This window comes from Grammomys surdaster, unplaced genomic scaffold (genome assembly GCF_004785775.1).
Source record: "Grammomys surdaster isolate TR1022 unplaced genomic scaffold, NIH_TR_1.0 134, whole genome shotgun sequence".
NCBI lineage: Eukaryota > Metazoa > Chordata > Mammalia > Rodentia > Muridae > Grammomys > Grammomys surdaster.
Window position 1 is genome coordinate 3,274,854 of NW_021604592.1, and position 24,228 is coordinate 3,299,081.

Consider the following 24,228-nt stretch of genomic DNA (forward strand, 5'->3'; position numbering starts at 1 on the left):
TTGGGGCTGGGAACCTGTCTTCCCTCTAGGGTTTTTGGGGCGGTGTGCGTGCGTGCGTGCGTGCGCGCGCGCGCGTGCGTGCGTGTGTGTGTGTGTGTGTGTGTGTGTGTGTGTGTGACTGTTCCCGGGTCATGGGTGCGGGCTGGGGGCTTCCGTGAGCTGAGGTACGGAGTCAGAGACCCACTGGGCTGCGGTGACTGAGCTAGAGAACGTTTTCCAGGATCACAGATCTGTCATTTCCCTTCAGAGACCCAGACTGGCGAATTTTTATTTTCCGTTTTGAGAATAAGAAATAAAGGTGACTCAAGTCTTCCTCTGATCGCCTCTTCCATGGGACATTTCTCCCAGGTTCCGTGCCACGCAAGGAAGGCTGGAGCCTTGACTTCCCAGGGCGCTCTGTACCTTGCTGCAGTTTGCACACAGCCTGGGCTCCCTGCAGGCGTTCACCACCCTGTGAGCCCCTTTTGCCATGCAAAGTACAAGAGGAAACCGATTTCCCGATTTTCCGAGCTCTTTGCTCCTCTAGGAACCTGGAAGAAATGGTAGACCCGGTTACCATGGGTCATTGAGGGCGAAGGAGGATTGCCTCAGGTCAGGCTGCGACCCGGTGGGGAGAAGAGTATGGGCCCCCAAACCCCTCTGCACCGACATTAGAGAACTAGCAGGAAATCTCTTCTTCTGAGCCAGGGACAATGAGCGCGGGCTAAAGGCAATTCAAGTGGAAAAATACGTGAAAGCACGGGACTACCCACAGCCGGCGCACAGAGGTTTCCTCTGGGCTGTGTAGCACTGTTTCTTGTTGGAAAAGACATCGAGATGCTCTTTCTTCATAAACGTTTGAACGAACCTTCTTTGCAGATGGGTTTATAACCCTTCTCCGATGGACCTCACCTATAATTCTCTCCTCTTGCCTACATTCACGATGCGTGATTCCACTTCAAAAGTTTGTGCAGGACTTGATAGGTTTTCGAATACTCGGTTTTATTTTTCCTCCCTAAAAGTACGTTTGAAAGAATAATACCATCTAAAACTGAGCTTGCTTTCATAGTTTCTTGGGTCTCCAAACCAAGGATTCTGCACATCAGTGAACAATGAAGTTATATAGGGTAAAGAGAATTTCTGGGCAAAAAGTTCACAGAAGCACTTCTCTCTCCTTTTCAGTTACTTCCTTAAAGATTTTAGCGCCCAGTTTTGTGACTCAAGGGTCAGTGTGAGTAGACAAAATATGAGCAAGGCCATAACTTGCTTTGCTGTTGTTTTACCTGTGGGCATATTGTGTAGGAAGGAGGGAACGGGTCACTAAATAACAGCAGAAAGTGTCACCTTCGGCTGTCACAGACAGGTGCCACAGGCAATGCTCCTGCATCAGCTGCTTTCCCCCTTGCTTGTGAGTCCTGCCAACTAGACCTTTCCTTTGGACTAACACTGTTTTAAAGAATTCCCCTAGAGTTAAGGGGACAGCAGTCTTCAGTCAGGACATGGAACAACCCGAGTCAATTACACTGACACGCTATTAAGAAAAATGGGCATTTCACTGCAGAAAAAGGGGTGTTTGGAATAGGTCAACAGTGCAGGATGCCACTAGAATGTATAAGGCCAAGCGTTCCACTCTGCGCACAAGCATGCACGTGTGCATGTACACAGTTTTCCACGCAGAGAGCAATGTTGTGTTGAGGAGAAAGGGCCACTGGGGAGTTAAGGGTCACATGCCCGGATACTTAGGGATTCAAGGCAAAGGGCATTGATGATGGAGGAAAGAAGTGTCTGTGGACAAACTGCTTTCCAAACCAGTGAGTCCTTAGTCTCTCATTGAGGACAACGGAGGAAACTGTCTTCTCTTGTTTACCTTGCAATCTTACATTTAGGACCGAATCATAGGGCCCAACAATTGCTATGTAATACTTGTGGCTAAACCAGATTTTGTGTACTACCCTGAGTGCCCTAGTCACCATTTATGTGGCACGACAGGAGAAACGAGTTCCGAAGTTCAAGGCCTTTCTGGTATTTCATCACATCATTGTTGATAAACTCAGTAGTACATTCATTTTTTTTTTAAACACTGAAAAATTACTTGTCAGTATAGACAGGTGTGGTTGGTATATGCCTATAGTAACAGCTACTTAAGAAGCTGAGAGAGGAGGATCATGGGAGCCTAAGAGTACCAGACCAGTTTGGGCAACATATCAAACTCCCACATCAAGCAAATCTTTACTTGTGAATAAGTGCAGTAGGATACTACACCAGTAAGTAATACTAATATATCAGTATAGTAATATTAGTAAATTAATAAATATGAATACAAATATGTATCTTAGGAAAAAACCAACATAAAGAGTCAGGGAAATTACAAATCATAGCACTATATCCCTTAAATCTCCCAAGAAAACATTGGGAGAATTAGTAATAGCAGTGCCAACTAATAATTAACATTAGTATTAATACTAATACTACTAGCTACTGATAGTTATTATTTTAGCATATGTGCTGCCAAAGTGAGCACGATAGTTATTATTATTAATATATTGTACTTGAGTAGGTAGTTAACATTTTTTTTTTTTGCTATGAATGTATGTTCTTGTAATAATTCTTTTATCAGATTGTGGGCCTGCTAAGACAGAGCACACTGTTCATAACCTTTGCTTATTTGGTTGAAAACAAAACATCATGGAATAAAACCAAGACACAGAGCCAGGTAGTTGGGATGTTTGAGATACTGCAAATATCTTATACTGCATTTAATCTCTTTAAGTTTGATGGACACAGATGTTGCTCTGACTGAATGGATTTTTATTGCCGGCAAGCTGTTACACTTGTATTGTTGGAAGCACACCTGGCGATGGAGTGAGTACACATGAAAAACAATGCTCAGAAAGAAACAGGGTGTAAGCCTGTGGGTAGTCTAGTCTACATGTGGGTATGACTCTCTTTGAAGTCCAGGATTACACCTGCAGAGTTATGAAAACCAAGGCTAAAGTTTTCTACACATCACAATACTGGTAAATTACAGAACAAACTTTGTACATGAATTATAAGTGGGAGGCACACCACTTTGACAGAAGTACAACAGGGCTGGTGCTGTGACCAGAAATGGCTTCTCTTCACAATGCTGTGCCGTGAGAGATGCATCTCTCCTATGACACACAGGACATTATTTTGTTATGACTAATAAAAAGAAAAGTCAGATATACTAACAACAAGAAACAAAGAAAACAAAACAAGACGACAAAATAGTTCATATTCCAGTCACGAGCACAGGCCAATTTTTAGGTCAAGCTATACATGTGAATATGGTTTTCTCTCCAAAAATACATGACATTTCTCTCTTTATCTCCAAGTTCACATTTCTAAAGAAATTAGAGCATTTTTATTTGGTCAAGACAGTGAGTAGAGTTACAAGGACAAGGTACACAAAGCGATGCCAAGGACTTCCTTCCTTTCATGGCACTGTCTGTCATCAGCCTTCTTCTTCCTCATCACTGTCCTTCATGGTAATGCCCTGAAGTCCTCCTCCTTCTGAGACAGAGGCTGTGGCCTCCTCCACAGTTAGACGTCTGTGCAGCGTATCGTATGTCTTACTGTTCAGGGTTCCCTCCAACACACCCTGCAATCGGAAATCCCTATAGGTTTTCTAGAAGGAGAAAAGAGTATTTGCTTTGGTTAGTCAGACGTGTGCACATACACATATGCCTGTATGTGCAGATATATGTTTGTGTACTTGAAGGGCATTTCAGAAGTATGGAGGAGATCCATGAATGGATTCTAAGTGTGGCTAACCCATACCAATCATCTTAGTGTATTTCTGGGGAGAAAACAGAATGAGTGACTTGGGATGGGGCTACTCAAACTCTAATCCTATGGATAGGTCAAAATGTTGTGACTACCAGATGACAAATTAACTCTCTTTTCCAAACATTACTAATTGCACCGAGTTTTGTACTGAATAGTCTGTAACAAAGGTAACATGATATGTTTACGTGTATTTTTAATAGGAAGGATTTCTTAGGTTTTCAATAGGGGAGTTTTTCCTTTAATACTGAAAAATAGACTTAATTTTATAAAATATATTAGTTTTGGGGCAGGCATTGGAGAAGAAAGTTTATCATGAGTAAAAGAAGGTCACATTTTATGGACTTAAGAATTTATAAAATGTATTTCCTCATGGTATGCTACCAGAAAGTTATGTCTATATTATGCCTTTTACCTTTTTCTTCTGAAATGCTCCTAGGACAGTATGTATCACAATTCCGGAAAAATGTTTCCATAGTTAGGAAAAATAAAACAAACATTTATATCTTTTGGTAAAATAATAAGCCATCATATAACATGTTGGAGCTGTGATTTATGGACTACCTATGAGCAGGATTCAATGTTTAGTATTTTAGTGCAATTCAATGTTACTGTTTCTTTTTATAGTGACTCATTTCTAAAAATTAAAATTGCATTTGTTTTGTGTGTGTGTGTGTGTGTGTGTGTGTGTAGTTTGTCTGTGTGCATGTGTGTGGCTATCAGAGAACAACTTGTTTGAGTTGGTTCTTTTCTTCTACCATATGGATCTTGGGGATCAACTCAAGGTTGTCGGGCCTGAGAGGAAGCACCTTTTATACACCTAGCCATGTAATTGGTCAGTCTATAGCAGTTCTTCAATTGTTCCCCCTGTGGGTTTAAAATGTGTAACCTATAAACCTGGTCTTATGTTTAAAGTGTGATTATTTTCAGGACTCAATAAGACCTGCTTAATAGTATAGTAGTATTGACTTTGGAAGTAGGAGAAGAACATCTACTTATCTGTATGGAGAAACTGAGAACTCATGAAGATACATCATTTCATGGAGGAGTTTTAAAAGGTATTTTAAATAAGCGTCTTTCACAATTCTGCTGTTTGCTAGATTTAGAATCAGAAGCAGACAGACTTCAGTGGACTTCCCCAAGTGTCAGTTGATGCCAATTTTGCTAAGTGATTTGCTAAGTGATTGCTGGCAGGTCGGTTTTTTTTTTTTTGGTTTGTTTTTAAAATAAGTAATAGATGGAGGGGTGGAGGGAAGAATCAAATCGAGAAGGATATTGTATCACATTGTGCAACATCATAACCCAAGTAGATGGGAACACAATGAAGAGAAGCTTTGTTCCGTTCAATACAGCAGACTTTGTCAAACAGTTCTATCAAAACACTCAGACAATCCCAGCAAACTCCAACACTGGCACTAAAGGCACTTATCATATGGGTCAGGAAGCCCATCCTAGTCCCCTTGTTCAGCCCATGTGAGCTCTGCCCACAGCTTTCTGGGAAAAGCAGGAGCACTGATGGTAATGGAGGCTTCTGGAGCTGCCTCAGTTTCTCCTCCTGCCCTCTTTCCTTGACTTGTGCCCACGGTCTCTCTAGTTTTAGAAATGATATGTAGATGTAAGGGTGGAAGACAATGTAATCTTTCTCATTTGATCACTTTGACAGGAATAAACTTCATGTTAAAAACCAACACCAGTGTCTACAAATGAGCTGAAGGCTGACACTCACTGCATGGCGTCTGAAGTCAGTGTCTCCACAGCGAATGGGATTTAAATACGGAGAGTATCTTTTCTTAGACGATCAAATCTATTTCCACTTAAATTTCAATAGCTTAAGTCACATATAGTCTACCACCCTCATATTCCCTAACTGGAATAGTTATTATGATCCACTCATAAGGTGCCTTCTGATTCCTAAGTTATCCATAAGTACCACTAAGGTGACATTGCTTTATGATACTAAAAGTCATAATTCACATTTAAAACCCGAGAAGTAACTCTGAAATGTGAATTTTGTCTAGAAAATGTGATTACTATCATACATGGCATTATTGCCACAAACATTTATATTAAACACTATAGTTGTCATTCTAATTAGATTAAAATTATATTAAGCACACAACACACGAGCTCCTCACTTACAGAGAACAATGGTACAGTATTGTGCCACATGATTTACTAAGTTTCTAAGTGTGCCCTTTGGGTTTGGTTGGAATGACTTCCTTTAGTCTGAATTTACTTATTAGTAAGTTAGCCCTGATAGACTTAAGCCATGGATTTGAAATCCCAAAGGCTTTCAAATTTAAATATACTTAAGACCATTTCCTTATTCTGTGAGCAAATAACAACCAGGAGGTGTGGTGCAGTGCAGATCCCTGTAAACTCTAATTTATAAAAAGTTGCCAACACCTGGGATGTTCTCAGACTTCCACATTGGTGAGGCTGGCTTTTCATTACGACAAGGACCTGCCACAGGGTGCTGCTTGCTTCTTTTCTCTTAGCAAAACAAGCAGCTGATTTATATTAATTGCTTTAATATGTTTTATGGCCACTAGGAAGAACATAAATCAACAACCATTTCGATTATTTGGGGATCTTACTTTTCTCCTCAGAGAAGTCATTCTGATGTTAAATCTTCATACATAACTTCACAGACTTTTTTTTTTTAATGTCAGACTTATTGCTCTTACTGGTATCTCCCTCCCTCCCTCCCTCCCTCCCTTCCTTCCTTTGTTTTTCCTCCCTCCCTTTTCTCTCTCTCCTTCCCTCCATCCCTCTTTCCCTCCCTCCCTTCCTTTCCTCCCTCCCTCCTTCCCTCTCTCCTTCCCTCCCTCCCTCCCTCCTTCTCTTCCTCCCTCCTTCCCTCCCTTCCTTCCTTTTCTCCCTCTCCTTTCCCTCCTTCCCTCCCTCCCTCCTTCCCTCCCTCCCTTCCTTTTCTCCCTCTCCTTTCTTTTCTTTCTTTCATAAAACACATGAACCAATTTCTGTGTACTGTTAATGGACAAAGTTGATTCTCACACAGATCACTCTCAGGTCTTTCTGGGCTTTGAATAATGGCCATGCCTGTGAGTTGTGAAGAGGGGAAGTAGAGTTGAGTTTAGTCAAGTTGAGAGGATACTTCCCCTTGATATTCACCATGAACATAATATTTTTAATAATTAAATAGAGTCCTATGACTTGATTAAATGTAGAAGCGAGAAAAGCTCGTGGAGAGCTAACCATGAGCTGGGCTGTTGGCACAGGTCTGTCATTTTTGGTATTTGGGGAGCTAAGAAGGGATGATCCTTGAGTGACAGAGAAAGTCTGAGGTCACCTTAGCATGTCTCAAAGTAAAAAATGCAAAAAATGAACTTAGCACAAATGGGGTCCTAGACTTCAGCACAGAAAAAGGCAAAAATAAAATAAAGTCAAGCATTTATGAAACTTAATTGCATACTTATTATTCTTCAGTATTTATGGCCATAAAAGGAGATTATCTTAAAATAAGATAACACTGGATTACAGCAATATGAAAAAGGCACTATAATATTTACAAAGTTATTTATTGTTCTTTCATGTTAAAATATTCACTCATGAGACGATGGATTCTCTTAGCACATTTTATGTATAGGTTATTAACTATTCTTATGCTGTATACTTTGATTATTGACTACTTTTGGAAACCATATCTGAATAAGTTAAAAGCAGTACGTGCTCTTTACTTATTAAGATGCAGTAATATAAGAAAGTATATAACTTTCAAACTTTCAAGAAACAAACAAATGATGGGCAAGTTAAAAAAAAAAAAAGAACATTTGAATTCCCCAAAGAGATTAGCTATCTATCAACTGAGGTTGGCAGAATATATGACTTCTGACGTCTTGAACACACAGGCAGAAAGAAGACAGCCAGCTGGTCCCATTTAAATAACAGTATAGATTGTGACATCAACAGATATATACAGATGTAAGGTGAACACAGTGTCCTGATTGTCTTTCATGCAAAACAAACTTCACTTGAAAGTGGTCCAAGTTACATTTATAGAAACAAGGAAGACATGATGGTGGAGTGCATTTTTTTTGACTATTTGTGTTTATTGCATTGCTTGTTCCTTGACTATTTGCATCTAGTGTATTGCTAGACCCTCAACCTAGAACTGACCTTAATATATTTGTGTAATCAAAATGGTATAAAAGCATAAAGGAGGAGGGGGGATGGGATGGGGGTTCTAGGGAGGGGAAATGGGGAAAGGGGATGACATCTGTATTGTAAATAAATATCCAATAAAAAAATATGTATCTGAGTATGTCACAGTGTGGCTTCAGTCCTTTGTAAAGTAATTAATACCCTCTATGAGAAATTGAAGACATATATGAAATGTGTGGCTGGAGCATCAGAATGTCATGTGTGACAATAACTTTACTTGTTATTGGTCACTGATTATCATTGCTATTATTTTAGCATGGTTTTGTTCCTACTTCCAGGCAAATTGCCCAAATCTGATTGTGGAGCAGAATTCATCTGTGCCTCTGACTTGTAACTTGAGTGTCTGTAGTATAGAACATTCCTATGTGAATTCGACTGTAGGAACCAAGAAAATGGTTTTCAATGGTAAGTTTTTAAATTTGAATGGAAATTTCTTTTAATGATGTAATGCAGTGGTACTTTGAAAACTTCAGCATGCATTAGACTGGAGGCTTGTTAATCTGAAGATTGCTGGGCCTTATCATTAATTCCTGATCCTCTCAGTTTAGGCTATTGCCAAAGGACCTTGTGGTTCTGACGAATCCGAAGGGGGTACTGATAGTTTTAGGTCAGAATGGCACACTGAGAAGCACTGTGTGTGTGTGATTTTGCATGCTTGACATATTACATACATATATAGCATATCTATCCATCCACCCATCCATCTACCCACCCATCTACCCATCCATCCACCCATCCATCCATCCATCCATCCATCCATCCACGGAGCGACCCACCCACCCACCCCTCACACAATAAATAAAAAAATATATATATCTATCTATCTATCTATATACACACACACACATACACACACACACACACGCACACAGGCACCACTAATAAATAGCACCAAATGTAAGGTCTTCTGCCTGAAAACCTTGATTCTCTGTTTGTTTTCAGCTATATCAAAAAATTTGACTTTTGAAAAAATAAAGATAAACGAAGTAAATTTTGCCCCCACAAAAACTTTGTTGAGTAGATATATTATTTTAAAGTTCCCAGCTGTTAAAGATAAAATATAGGCTAGTACCTTTTTCTCTTGAAGCACAAAAGTCCAAGTGTTCTGTTGAATGCATGTAAGATCTGTGTTAACAGTTTTGGATGCTCTCTGACAGACATGTTAGAAGAGGTATAGTTCCAAAAGAATTTGGGCTGGGACAGTGTATAATTTCCTAATAGGGCGTGGGGAGAAATCATGCATCTCCCTTATTTTATTGTCAAGTACAGTTCAAAAGCCCTCATGATTAGTACATCATCCTAGTAAACATGAAAACTATACTTTATTTTTACGATGAGTGTAAAATCACTGCAGACCTACCACATTCAAGTACATGCCTGGGGGATTTGTGTGTGTTGGCTTTCACTAAAAGTACTTACATGCACCAACCTTCTTTTTTTTTTTCCCTTTTGGTGGGACAGTGTCTTACCATTATTCTTTTATGACTTGGCAGGCAATTCACATTTCAACAATGTTCATTTACCTTCACAATCTTGATGAGCGTCTTCAGTTGGTAAATATGAAGCTGGAGGTCCAGTCTGTCAGCCAGCCACACACAAATGACTTTCATGGAATTGCTGTACCATTGCTGGAACCCCCCCCCCCCCCCCCCCCCCCCCCCCCCCCCGAGGACAAAAAACAAAACAATCTCTGCAGTACTCATTTAACAGATTCAGTAATGAGAGGGTAATGAAGCACTCTGAAATGACCACAGATCAGCACTTGAAGTCAATAATGCTATAATTTCCTGTTAACAGAATTGTATGTTTTGCTGGCAAATCTGCTGAGCTGACCTGGGCTGTTCTTTATATGAATTAGCATTACAGTGTTTAGCTGTAACATATTCATGGGAAATCATGTGCTTTGCACTTTGCAGCCTAGTAGCTTGCTTTGCAATTTGTAAGTAACAATGGGTACTAAATACATATTATGGGACTGAATAGACAGCCAAGCTGCAGGGGAAAACCAAAAAAACCAATAACCAATACAAAATAACAATAACAAAAACCCACCAGGTAAATAATTTTCAAGGGAAAATTTCCTACTGGTCTTCATGCTATGAAAAATGCAGACAGTTAGGAGTGTTAGAACCTAGTCATGATGTCAATGCCTATATATAACATTTTGAAAGACAGCAAAAAGTATCCACAGCTTACTAAATGGTGGTCCATCATGCTTTTGTATAAATCGTATGAAGCAATTGCCAAGAAGTTTTATACTACTTAAATCAAGATTTATTGAGATCACAGGAAGGAGCCTTGTCAAGATGGAGTTCTTGTATGCAGTAAGAATCACAAAGCATACATTGTCACCCAGATTGTGAAAGGAAAAGATCTACATTGCTTTGCAAGAAGTCTTAGAGGATTCATCTTTTTTTTTCTATTTATTACAACTCTATTGAGGGAAAAAAAAACCTGAAATTCTTTGGCAGCAATTTCCTGCTATGTACAATATAATACACACTGAGCAGGAAAAAACATAAAAAGATTTTTTTTTTGGTCTCCTGTTTTCAAAAAGGGCGTCTGATATTAATTGTGACATTTTAAGAGATTCAGTGATTATGTGGCAGAGCCAGTTGTTGCTAATGGTGTAATAAAGCTGCCACTCATTGGGTAACAGAAATATCAACATTGATTTGGCATTTACAAAATGAGAGAAGTGTTTTGAAAGAGTTTTTTTTTTGTGTGTGTGTGTGTGTGCTGCTTGTATTCATAAATATGACAACACACCACATATGTACCTGTTTTTAGGTATCCAAACACAGATTTAAAAGAAATCTTATTTTTCTCCATATAATAACAGTACAAAATTTAACTTCTAAGAAATTATAAGTTCTACAAGTCTAAAATTCATCCAGACCTGGATTTATTGATGATTTAGTGGTGATATGATGTAACAGAGTCAAAATGGTAGTTTATGTAGGAAATGAATTACACATTTTATTTATATTAATTTGTTACTCTGTTGAATATGCAGGCTTAAAATGTGACAAGCAAATTGAAATGAGCTGATTTACTAAATATGACCAGGCAGATTACTGAAAACGCAATGTTTTACATTTCAGAGTAGACAGAGATTTAAATATCCATTGTTCTTTTCTTAATGAATGCTTTGTTTACTGTTTTAGTACTGTCAAAATGGTATTAAAAAGTTTTATAAAATGAGATACCCACACTCATAAATTCTTATATTACTAGTTGATGAAGTGCTTCAACTGATAAGTGAAGTCTCAAAATCTTTTATGGATGCATGCTACCTTTGATTTCTGACATTAATTCTACATTCACTTTTTCCCAAATTACTTAGCCTTAGTTGCTTGTCTTTTAATGTAGTTGAATACTTGGGAATGCTTGGTAATACTGAACTACCATACAGCACTAAGACCCTATTCCTATGCCACACTGAACAGATATTGTGGAACCTAAAATACTGTCAAAATGGACTAAACTTTAAAACATTTTTACTCTTTGTATGGGATAGAAATTTCTATTAAAATTTTCTGTTGGAGGAGAGAAAATGTTATATAGATCATATAAAGGCTAGCACAATGCAGCAGTTAATACAGTAGTGTGTATGTGCACATGTTGAATTATATAAAACTGAGAGAAATGAAGTCCTCCCTTACAAAGCACTCAACGTGTACCTATATGTTTTAAAAAAGTCCTCATACCATTTCAAATTAGTTTCACTTAATTTCCCATCCTGTATAAATGATGCTCACGATGATGGGAAGGACATTTAATAGAACACAGACATCATTAATAATCTAATACTTCTAACATAGTACCCACATTAGAAATTAAAAGAAAACAAACTTGGGAATCAAATAATTTAACCGGGACGAGACCAATAGAGAGGAACAGGATGGCAGCTAAGGAAAAGGTTAAGCCATTTTCCCTCATCTTCCTTTAGAGGCAAACATCTCCATCTAGAAGCAAAGTACTTCAGAAACGTTATCCTATCTGTTCAGAATGTATGCTGTCGATTTAACTTAAGAGGCACACTGGAGAATAATCCTTGCTAAATTGAGGGACTGGTTAGGGCTCAGGGTTTAGCCAAGGAGGCCACGGAAGAGCACCCTAATGATAACATCATTCTATCGCAACTTTCCTGCCTGGGAAGAAACTGGAGCCCTCCCTCATCCCACCCCAAGAAAGCCACCAAACAGAAACTTCTTACAGTTTGGTACTTCTGGTACTGGAGTTAATACATCTTCTCTGAGGGGTAAAAATATAGTAATCACCCTCCCCATTTTGTTTTCATTTTGAGAACAGTCCAAAATGGGGGTAAGCTTTCCCCCCCACCCAAACCAAACCCAAGCAAGCTTTTGCATGAAACAAAGAAAAAAAAAAAAAAAAGAAAAACCAAAAAAAAAAAAACTTGAGAGGGTTGAATATGCAGCAGGGTCAGAATGTTAGATGTTAGAAAAAAAATCCTTTTCATTTATCATTTTTATAATTTTTTACAAAATTATATAAAGTAAGTTATGTGACTATTTGTTTTTTGCTTCAGGGACTCACAGGAAGGCGCAGCCACCTATGCTGAAGCCCAGCTGAAGCCCATGGAATGGTGTTTTTCCTTCGGTTTATCCTTTGCTTTGGTCTACTCAGGGATAAAGCAGCAACTGTAACTGTATATTTTACATTTTCTTTTTTCTCTACAGCAATCCATGATACCGGTCTACCACTTTAAAAAAAAAAAAAAGCAAAGCTTTTTTTTTTTTTCCCTATTGTGGTTCATTCAGCTCCTGTAAGGGCACGCACCGCTCACTCACTTCATCTTCTTGAGATATCTCTTTTAAAGCAAAAAATAAAAGGAAAGGAAAGGCTAGGGTTGACTCTGTGAGACCCTTGTATTTATTCACACTTATTGTGCATGACTGTAGACTGGTAAATCATATTAGCAGCCCGTCTCCCCATCAAGCTGCTACTTGCTTTCCAGCCCTGGGAAGGTTCAACAAATCAACAGGAGCACGGAAAACAGAACATCAGTCTAATCTAGTGTTTAAGGTGAAGTTTTCAAACCCAATCTAAGAAGATCTTTAGAGCAAGCAACAAGCTGAAGGGCTCAGAAGGTGGCATTGACAATGAAGGAGTGTGGAAATATTGAGAAGCGCAGCACTTGTGCATTTTTAATAACAAGAGGGTCAACAAGGGCACAAGCTCCCTCAGTGCCAGGAGTTGCCACTGACTATGGAAATTGCCACACCAAGGCCATAAACGCTCGCAGTTCATCAGCTTTCTTAAACACCCTGAACCCCCTCCGTGGACCTTTAGTCTTGAATTAACAAACCAAAGCAATGAAAGAGGGTGCAGTCTGAATGGCTGGCATTGATCCCCAACTGTGTCAGCACTGCTACAGGCCCTGAAAATCTCTCTCCATTGTCAATAGAAATTGACAAACCTCCGCTCCTAAATAGCGCAGCTGAGCCGGGCGGGATCCACGCAGCTGTAAAGGGCTCTGCTCTTGGGGCCCGGGAGCACTAACAATGGAACAAGCATGAGCTCTTTGTCAGCCTCAGACTCGGCAATTTTCTAACAAGGATTAAAGTTGTTTCTCCGCAGAGCTGGTGAAAAGAGATTTAGCAACATACCGTGCTTTCTTCGTGCAAGTTAAAGAGAAGTAGTTAAGGAATGTCATTATTCTGTTGACTAGAGGAGATACAAAACAAATATATTAAATATGCACAATCCCCCTCTTTTTTTTGGCCTCATTTATAACATTTGGAGGATGATTCCATTAAGTATAACACTTATAGCCTGGGAACAAGCACTTCACATTTATTTTGGAAGTTTTATTTTTCCCAAGTCCAGCTGCTTGCCACCTGGAACGAGGTCTCAATACATACTAATGCACAATGCCTTTAGACCCTCTGTGGCTGATATTCCTAAATCTGAATCACAAGACCCCATAGGGGTTATATATTGAGGCTGCTTCAAGCAAATGATTTCTGGCAGAATGCAGCTTCTGATGATGATGGCAAAGCAAAAATAGCCGCTTCGCATGGCATAGATCTGCAATGTGTTTTCTGCTTAAGTGTTTAGATTTTTATTGATTACGAATTGGCACAACTAGTTGGTATATTTTCATCCTTCTCCAGCTATGCTTGTCTCAATAGGTTTAAAAAAACAGAAAGGAAAAAAGAAGGAAGGAAGGAGGAAGAAATGAAGAAGAAAGGAACATGGAGGAAGAAAGGAAGGAGAAAGGGATGAGGAAAGAAAGAGAAAGGAAGGAGGAAAGGAAGAAAGAGGAAGGAAGTAGGAAGCAGGGAGGAAGGAGAGAGAAAGGAAGGAGGAAAAAAGGAACAAGGTAGAAAGGAAGGAAGGAGGAAGGAAGAAAGAAAGAGGAAGAAAGAAAGGAGGAAGAAAGAAAGGAAGAAAAGAAGGAGGGAGGAAGAAAGAAAGAAGGAAGACCAAACACCTTTCAGGGCACTAAGGTTGGGCAGAATGGCTAGATTCCCAGAGTGAGCAGTGTTTCTTCATTTATTCAAGAGAAGCTGTTTTAAAGAGCTCAATCACTTGCTTAAAATGGAATAAACCTCACAAAATCTCATTTTAGGCAATGTAAACTTTAAAATCCAGTAGCTCGATTGATTAATTTTTTTTTTAAATGTTGAAAGTTTTGGTATGAGTGAGAACTATAAGCCACCCCCTCTAGGACCACTTAGTGGCTCTATTAGAGAAACAAAAATTTATAAACACCGGTGGCCTACAGTTTTAGCTACACGCTGAAAACACGAATGCCCTACTGGCTATCCATTGTTACCTCTGCCAGCAGTTCATCTACTTCATAAGTAAATTATGGTTCTATGTCACTCACTTTCCATGTCTAAACTCTCAGATGCAAATGTAATATTAATGTAAACTTGATACACTAATGCCATCCCCACCCCCAATTCAAGGCATCCCACCGAAACTATAGTATCCAGATTCACAGAGCAGATCCCCAAACAGGATTTTAAGTCTCAAGCAAAGCCATTTATAGCGTGTGTTAGCTTGGAAAAGGATGAAGGGCTGTATTTAAGGAAAACCGAAACCATTGTATTACAACTGAAAACAGAGGCTGTGTTCTGCCCAACTGACATATGATAATGCTGTCAATTAGGCACAGAGATGGTCCTGGAGGATGGGCCAGAGTACAAAGTGTCTCCTGGCCATGGTAGCTGAGGGTTGGTGTTCATGCACTACAGGAGAAACAAATAGTCTCTGGGAAGGAGGGCAGAAAGAAGACAGTGCAAGCCCGTTAATCTATTTACTCAAGTGAGCTGGCCTGATGAATTGTCAGTGGCTCAGTTTTTTTACCCATCTGAGGAGGTCCAGATTATATAAACTAATCTAACACAACAGCTCTGTAGAAATGGTGGTCATATGGGGGCTGAGTACTACAGTTCAAGGTAGAACACATGCTTAGCATGCTTGAGACCCTGCATTCTAGTCCCAACAATGGAAAAATATTGTGAAATCAGATTGATTGTTTCAAGAAAAGGCACAAAGACTACACTGAAAGAAAAAGTCAAATTATCAAATTCTCATTCTTTCAGGTTTTATTTTTTTTTGACATTGCTTGGATATTACTTTATTCTTTCACAGTAAAGGAACGAGAAAGTTTTGAGTTCTAGAGCTTTCTACTGTTTGTTGTTTTGTTTTTAACTCATTTTTCTCTCTTAATAAAATACAGATACAAGAATGAAACAACAAAGCGTAGTAAGAAGTGAGTAGGGCTACAGAGGTCTGGATTATCAGTTTTATTGCTGTTATTTTATATTACTATTAACTGAGATATGGTCTTCTGTATTTTAGGGTGGCCTTGAGGTTGCTCTGTAGCCACAGGTAAACTTGAGCTTCTGATTCTCCCTTCTATACTTCCTGAGTGTTACAATTATAGGCTGTGCCACCATAGTGCTGGGGGTCGCTTTGTGCATACTAGGCAAGGACTTTATTATGTGAACTACTTTTCTAGCCTTATACTATTATTATAATTCGGATTATATTATATATTTATATGAAGTACAAGTAAAATGAACTAAGGTCAACTATTAACACCGATGAAGTAGATGTTCTTAACAATTTTGCATATTTACATATTAATTAAGTAGGAAACTGGATTTAGATTAAATAATTTACTTATTCAGAGCTATCTATCCTAGAAGATTTTTAATTTACATTTCGGCTCCAAAGTCTAAGTTTATAATTGTTATTGCATTTCCGTTTTGAAAACAAGCTAGCTTTCTGTACTGTTTGAAAAAAAAATTCCAATTCTTTAAAGCAATGTGAAGCTTCTAGTATAAAAGCAAGAAAACAACCCCTTGACTTCCTGGTGGCTGCGAACTGATCATGACACAGTACTGTGCATAGATACAAGGGGTTCTCAACCATTTCAAAGATGTTTACCAGTTTATTGCAAGTTGAAGAAATCCACACTTCCAGACACTAACCATATCTATAAATCTGCTAATGTAATGTGAATGTAAGGAAAGTCTCTAAAGAACCATATGCCTTTAGGATAATCAAATGACTGTTAGAAAACTCTTAGATAATCTTCTCTTGCAAAGTGATTTTTTTAAATTTGTCCTATTGCCTAACATTTACAAATACTAAAAAACAAACCCCCAACAACTCATTTTTTTTTAAAATGTGTAACAGAACAGTGATCAGAAAAAAGGTCTGCATAGAACTCTATACATGTGACTTTCTCCATGTCCTGTTTGTTTCTTAAACACAGAACAGATGCTACACACTTTTTGATGTTTTATAATCAGAGGAATTTTTTGTTTTGTTTTACATATGACATAACACTTAGATGTTCTGAGAATTATGAGTCTTTCCTTTGCTACTTTATTTATTTTATTTAGAGAATGGTCCTCATGAAGTTTGGGATGGCCTTGAGATCCATATACAGTTGAGGGTGACATTGAACTCCTGACCTTCTTGATTGCTCCTTCCACATGCCAGGTTTATTTGAAGAAGAAAAAGGTAAAATGTGCCAACCAGGGAGTGCTGGCATCTACTAGATACTTTCTGAATGCAGACACAAACTTCTCTATCATTGGAGTGTCAGAGTCCCTCCTTTTAAATATTTGTGAAGACTATAGGTGAGGAAGTTCTGAATTAGGTCCTCTTCAGCTCAGAGCAGAGGACCAGCTCCACACACTGCCAGGTGCAGAGGCTCTGTTTAGCTCAGTGCTCTATAGTTAATCCCAGACCCTCTTCACTTCAATGCCACCTAAAAGCCCCTCTACATTACATAAAGGGTATCAAAATCAATATTGTTTTATATTATTTACTATCTTAAAGTAGGGAGCTGCCTCTGTTTATTTTGTAGCTCTCCTGATGCTAAAAGGCTGGTGATTATTATGTAAAAATTAGTTATTCCACTCTTCCCTGCCCAGGACCCAGTGATGGGAGCCACAGTGGTTTGGTTATTATTTGCACCAAACAAATTAATGGTTTGGGAGAAATCAGTATGTTATTATGCCATAATAGTGTCTGTAACAAACCAGCACAAAGAAATCATTTAAGAATCATTTTCTTGGGTACTGTGGCCATTTTCTTTTCTGGTTGGATGACAATTTACACACTGTATATAAAATTTTATTCAATGTTATATTTTAAATCAATAACGTAAGACCTAAAGAAGGATACAGTAATCTTCAGGAATTGCTACTAAATGGTACAATTTCATTTCAAGATAAGATCTAAGTGAAGCATTCCAAAATCCAGTCTTCAAAGTACACAGGGAGTGGAGTAAGTGGCTGCCTTTCTGCTTCAGTCTTGGTGCATTCCCACAGGGGGTGTGCAGCAAATCGTAGAACCAATGGCCCTGCCTTCTATTGGGTTTCTCTGTGCCTTTCGTTTCTCAGCTTGCTAACACCATTGGACTGGAACTGGATTACCAACTCTATCTTCCTGGTTATATGTATTCATATTAGTATTAAAGATACAGCTCATCAAAATAATACTGTTTCCAACCAGGGAATATTGGGTATTCTCTCTCTTCTAATTTATGCTTCTTATATCCTAGCAAGTGTTAATAATAATAATAATAATAATAATAATAATAAATACACAATCTTTTACAAGTCTATCACAGGGTATGAGCAGCCAAAAGGTATTCATAGAACCTTACTTCAGTTGCTATCTTTAGCCCCTGGGAGAGTGTTTGGAACATATTATACATTACAAATTTGTTGGTGGATTCTTTTTTCCTATTTGGAATATAAAATGATATTTGTATATACAAAATAGTAGAAAGGCTTTTCTATAGAAAAATGACATCATGTGTCAGGGCCAGAGTCACTGCTGTTTTGAATCATGTTTTATTAATAGAAAAAGAATTTAATAGGGACCTATTAAATTGCTCCATTGGTAGAGTGCTCATTCTGCATGTGTGAGGCCCTGGGTTTGACCCTTGCACTGCAAAAATCCAACAGGTATTAAAGTTGTTGGAGTTATCAAGGAGATAATTGTACTCATCTAAAGAAATGGTACATAGTACTAAAATGGAGCTTAAATGGTGACAGTCACTTCACGTTAGCTGATAACTGAAGGGGAAGTATTACAAACTAAAACAGTTTCCATGCTCAGATATGTGCACTCCTACATGGAGTTACATTAGCACTGCGGGGTAAGATGTGTTCAGCTCTAGACTGGCTTTAAGACTGTCAGCCAAGTATCACACTGTCTCTCCAGTATGTGTACAGGTATCTTGAGACCTGCTCTTCTAGTTGTCTGAGGCTCTGGGGCATCTCTGAAGATGGAGTTGGAAAAGCAACACGTTTGGGAAACGTCTATACCTGTTGTCTTTGTGAGCTGTTTCTGGTGTGGTGAAAGTGTAGATTTCTCTTTGAGAATGCAGGAGTGCTCTCCTGGAGTTTGAGCAAAGAACCCAGGGAGGGTAGAGGAGGGAGACCGTGGTGTGAGTTTTTGGTCTCTTCAGTTGGTGGAGAAACACTCAGCCTGTGTATGAATTGTATTGGAACTAAATCTGTGGCCGTTTCCTAATAATCATCTACTTGAAACACAGAGAAATCACTAGTATTTGGAAGTTTGAATAGCTACTCAATTTTGTCCTGCATCGTGTTTCCATCTATAAATATATCTGTGAATATCTACTCTAAAGATGAAACAGTAAAACATTCTATAAGGAAATTAACTACTTCTCATGAAAATCTGTGTGCTCTTAAACTATAAACTCATTTAGGGCAGGTACCTGGTTAGCATCAGGCTTCCAGCTGTTTGCACAGCATGATTTTTAGAGGTGATCAATAAAGGTAGGTTACATAAAAACAATGTGTAAAAAGAGAAGTTGAAGCATCTTCTAATTAGAATCCAACTACGTGCCATTAAGTTAGCATCTAACGTTTGATTTGCATGTTCACCACCCTTCTTTACACATGGCCCTTGAATAATGCAATAGGTTTGTCTTCTACATTCTCTGTGTGCACAATATACATCTTAGGGAGTATTCTATACCAAGCAACTAGGGCAGATAGGAGAGGCTAAGAGGAAAGTAAACAGAAAGAACTATAGTAGTAGAAGTAAGTTCAAGGAGATGGTACAGTGTACATATGGGAGAGCTGTATAGAGTGTATATGTAGGAATAAGGTTTAAAGGAATCTTGTCCAGCCACATTCAGATACTGCATATTATCTCCACTGTAAGCATGACAGGGAACACCTTGAGAAATTTCAAAGCATAGCCATGACAATGATTAAAGGGCTAGAAAAGGGGCCTGTGATGAGAAGTTAAACAAATAAGGATTATTTTTCCAGGAGTAGACATGTATGACAGGTGCCTTAATAACAGTCTTCATGCATAGGAAGGATTATTGCTTAGAGGACGCTGGTCCCTGCTTTTTGTTCTCCAGTGGGAGGAAAGGGGAAGTAAGTTTAAAATGCAGCATAAAAGATGTGAGTGTTGGAACTTTCCTTTTTGAACCAAGTGATTTGCCTACATTAAGATAGTGAAATTTAGATTTTTACCTTTTCTAGTAATGGGCTGAGATCAGGAAATATAGACTCTTGGTAAGTTAACCATTTTTAAGCATGCTTACATGTCATTCTTAAAATTAGCTTTCTGACAAACCATTCAGTAACTAGACTGAATGATGATTTTTGCCAAAAGGCTACTTTGTCTCACAGATTTTTATTTTCAAATTTGGATTTAGTCAATATTGGCAACCTAGAGCCCACTGGTGAATGATGTCAACCTTGGAGAGGGGGCTGCAGGAAGACCTGCGAGGAAGCTGACTCACAGAGAATCCAAAAACGCTACTACAGAAATTGGCCTTGAAGCCATGTGTGTTATCTGCTTATGAAGTTAGAACTGAAAGGAAGGAGAGTAGTTATCAGTTCTGTGCAATCGCTGCACTGGTCAATTGGTACAGACACTGATCTTAGGGGAGCCAGGACATTTCAGTAATAAGCCACCAGTGGCCAGATGCCGTGCAGGCATGCCAAGTGAGCTGGCAGGAGCCAGTATGTACCAGACTCTGAACACAAGTAAGTCTGAGCCTCCAGACAAGCCTAAGGTGGCAGAAGCAGGAAACCAACACAAAGTTTCTTCGGTATGGTTCCACATACGGCTTACTACCCATCCTTCACTGGTGCATAGACTCAACACTGCTTTAATTTCTTGAGCTGCAATCCATCAAGGCTTTGTTAACAGCTTCTTCGACGCGTGCTAGAGATGTATAATTCTGCAAGCGGTGTTTAGAAACATTTCTTCAATGGGAAAAATCTTGTCACCTTCTGTTTGTCCGAGGCAGTTCCAGCACTGCTGATCCATCTTACGGTATCAGCAGCATTTCTTTTTTCTTTCTTTTTTTTTTTTTTTAATGCGGGCAAAAAAAAAAAAAAAATCTCCCATCAGTTTGCAAGTGCCCCCTCCCCTCCAAACTCCGAGCACAATTAAAGGTGAGTTAAGTCTCTGGTGGAAATCTAAAGAGCATCAGCAAAGCAGAGCACTGCTCAGCTTTTGAATTGCTTTTCTCCTTCTCGGTCCTTTTAAATGGTTTTCTATGGCAGGGGCATTTTTCTTAATTAGTCACAGCTAATTAGTGTTCTGGCATAGACGAGTAATCAGAAATGTCAGAACTGCAAGGCTACATGGCCCTAATCCTTTGATAATAATTTAGCCTCCTGGGAGGGCCCCAAGCTGCGGTAAGTAGTGACTGACAATAAGTAAAATTAGGCGGGCGGCAGACCATTAGGATAGAAAAATAAAAAGCACTACCAAATCCTGCTGAGCACCATCAGGCAACTAACTGTACTGCCAGATGAGGTGCCTGTTTAAGCCTGTGTTGTTAATTAGCTGATTCTACCAGCGCCGCCGCAGATGTCCAGGTGCCTCATGCAAAGATGTGTGTTTCTGGGCATGTGCCAAGTGACAACTGTGGACCCTGATCACATTTCAAGAACTGAAGTTTAAGGAGTCCACGTATGTCCTGAAGATTCTTTTGAATTATCAAAGAAATAAGATCAACAAGCTACATTTTTTTTCCCTTGTTGAGTTTCTCATAGGCAATTAGGCACGCTTATCTCAAGTTTCCCCCGTTTTAATTCAGCTGCAGCTTAGATTCAAATGAGGGCCTTTGGCCTCCAAGAACAGTGCCCGGGCTTGCCAAAGCTATTTTGGCATACACTGTACATCAAAAGTGGGTGCTTTTTCAATAAATTCTTACACTTACAAATAATAACATTAAAATGAGGATTATTCGCAAAAGTGAAGAAGACAGCTACACTGCTGCAACATGAGAGCCGCCTTTTAAAGCACAACAAATTCTGGGGAACGGGGGGGGGGGGGAAGTGGTCAGGAGCAGGCTCTGAGTCATATTTATGGAGGCCGAGGAGACCTTAAAAGCACCTTAAAAGTGATCAAACTGTCAGTGTTCAAATACAGTAGGCAAAACAAGGCGGGAAAAACAGAACAACCTCTGGGAAACAAACAGTTGCAGTAGCTGACAAGAGCAAGAGACTGCTTACAGAATCCAGACAACACAGTTTTACAATCTACCTTTGGCACACAGTGAGGCAGGAAAGAGGCGCACGGCATAATCATAGAAATAAATTTCTTCAGAATCCTCAACGACCCCGCTGCACTTGGCAATTACCATCCTCTCTGCTGATGGAGAAGGGAAGCGGTTATGACATAGGTGCCATGGAGTGCTTAATTTTTGGAGTATTGTTAGGAAAGTCCTGGTCAGCCATAATGGGCCAAGACAGAATGCTTTACATTGGTCTACTTTTTTTCTTTTTTACAGAGAAAACAGAACAGTGAAGATGATCTTTGCCAAGAGATCTATGCTGATTGAGGTGGACTACAACTGCCCAGTCATTCCAAAGCAAAACATCACCGAAGGAGGGAAGCTGCTATTTTTCAATTGATATTCACACATAAGAGAAAAGATCTTTAGTAAGAGAATGGATGTGAGCAGACAGAGACAGTTTTCACTGGACTCAGTCTCATCCCATATTCTTTATTAAGTGTCCTTATAGGAAGAAAAAGCCCTAACTAAAAGATAATGGTTTAAAATGTGTACTGTCAATTCTAAATATATCTGACCAAAGGTATCATGGAATGGAAGTTTTATCAGTCAGTCAGTCAGTCTCTCTCTCTCTCTCTCTCTCTCTCTCTCTCTCTCGCCCTCTTGAGAGGGTCTTGCCATATATATGTGTGTATGTATGTGTGTGTATGGAAGATCTATGTATCTATCTATGTATCTCTATACAAATGTATGTTTCTATTTACCTACCCATCATCTATAATCTATGTATCTATGTATCTATGCATCTATGTATCTATGTATGTATCTATCTATCATCTATCTATCTATCTATCTATCTATCTATCTATCTATCTATCATCTATCTATCTATCTACTTATCCATTATCTATAATCTATCAATCAATCAATCTATCTATCTATCTATCTATCTATCCATCCATCCATCCCATAGTAGCCTTGAACTTTTAGATCCCCCTGCTACAGCCTCATGAGGGCTGAAATTACAAGTATGTATCATCACACCCAGTTCAGGAGTCACTCTTATCTATGCTTTGTTGATTTAAATTGTTTTGGGGACAATCACATAGTAACACGTTGAATCTTTAAGTAAGTTAGGAGCAGTACTACTGATGTTACTGAGCATAAACAAACTCTTGGACCAAAACATTTAGGCAGTGGTGTGAGAGTCTGGATAAAATCATCCTGAGCATGTCTCCTCCTTCATTGTTTAGAAGTCCAGAGACAAAAGACTCTATGAACAAAATTAATCTCACGTGGAAATCATATTTCCTTGTGTTATTTTCATGTTTTGCTTTTTACGACACCACTGATAGGTTACCAAACCCATTTATATAGTAAAGCTAGTTTGGCTCAAAATGTTTAATTGAGGTTTGTTGTTTTCTTGTTGTTGAACTAGGGAAAATTCTTCTCATGCCATGTCTTTGGAGATTAATCCTTTACAAACCTGTTTAGATGAGTATGACTCATTAGCTATCACTTAAAGAACTTCATTTAATTTTTATAAGACATCACAACAATGTTTTAATAAAAATTGCATAGAGATGAATCTCCTCAACAATTAAGTAGTTAATCAGTTTATAACACAAGAGAATGCTTAATCTGCATGATTTGCCAATTAGATACTGCACCCTGGTGTGCCTTTGGCAACATGAAAACTAAAATGAGGTTGTTCAGGGGATTCCAGTTGGGCTTGCCCAATAAATACACAAAGGTTTAGAGAACTGAGTAGTGTTGGTATCCTGGGAAACAAGATGTGCATTGGTGACTCTTCTACCTCAACTCTATGAATTGAACTTTAGGAAACTAATGCAGAGAGTATCCTCGTGACTTTTACTGGGGGATGTCAGCCTTGACTTCCTGTCTGTACTACTCATCTGAGAGAACCAATACTCTCCATGAATGTCCCATGCTCTCTCATGATACAGAGGCACTTGTGGCTTTGTGCTCCATGCCTTGAAGCCTGGGAAAGTAAGTAGACACTCTGCCTAGGAAGAATCATAGGCAGCCTTAAAAATGGATTGTCGGACTACAGAGGTATGTGTGTGTGTGTGTGTGTGTGTGTGTGTGTGTGATGTGTGTGTGTGTGTGTGTGCATGTATGAGTTCCACAGCCAACATGTGTAGTAAAGTACAACTCATGGGAGCCAGTTCTTTCCATCTACCAGGATGTAGACGTGACTTCCAGGAATTGAATTC

At 39.0% G+C, this 24,228-nt stretch overlaps 1 protein-coding gene across 4 annotated transcripts in view; it reads right to left on the reverse strand.

The window, feature by feature from the left end:
- Positions 1–2,696: 2,696 nt before the first annotated feature.
- Cadps2 (calcium dependent secretion activator 2) overlaps positions 2,697–24,228 on the reverse strand; it is a 501,414-nt gene continuing 479,882 nt past the window's right edge. For all 4 annotated transcript variants that reach the window (XM_028762525.1, XM_028762526.1, XM_028762523.1 and 1 more), the window contains 2 exons: positions 9,492–9,596; positions 2,697–3,628 (listed from right to left, as the gene is read on the reverse strand). In XM_028762525.1, coding sequence (XP_028618358.1) covers positions 3,455–3,628; positions 9,492–9,596 — 279 coding nt within the window. In that variant the 3' untranslated portion in view covers positions 2,697–3,454. The remainder of the gene's footprint in view (positions 3,629–9,491; positions 9,597–24,228) is intronic.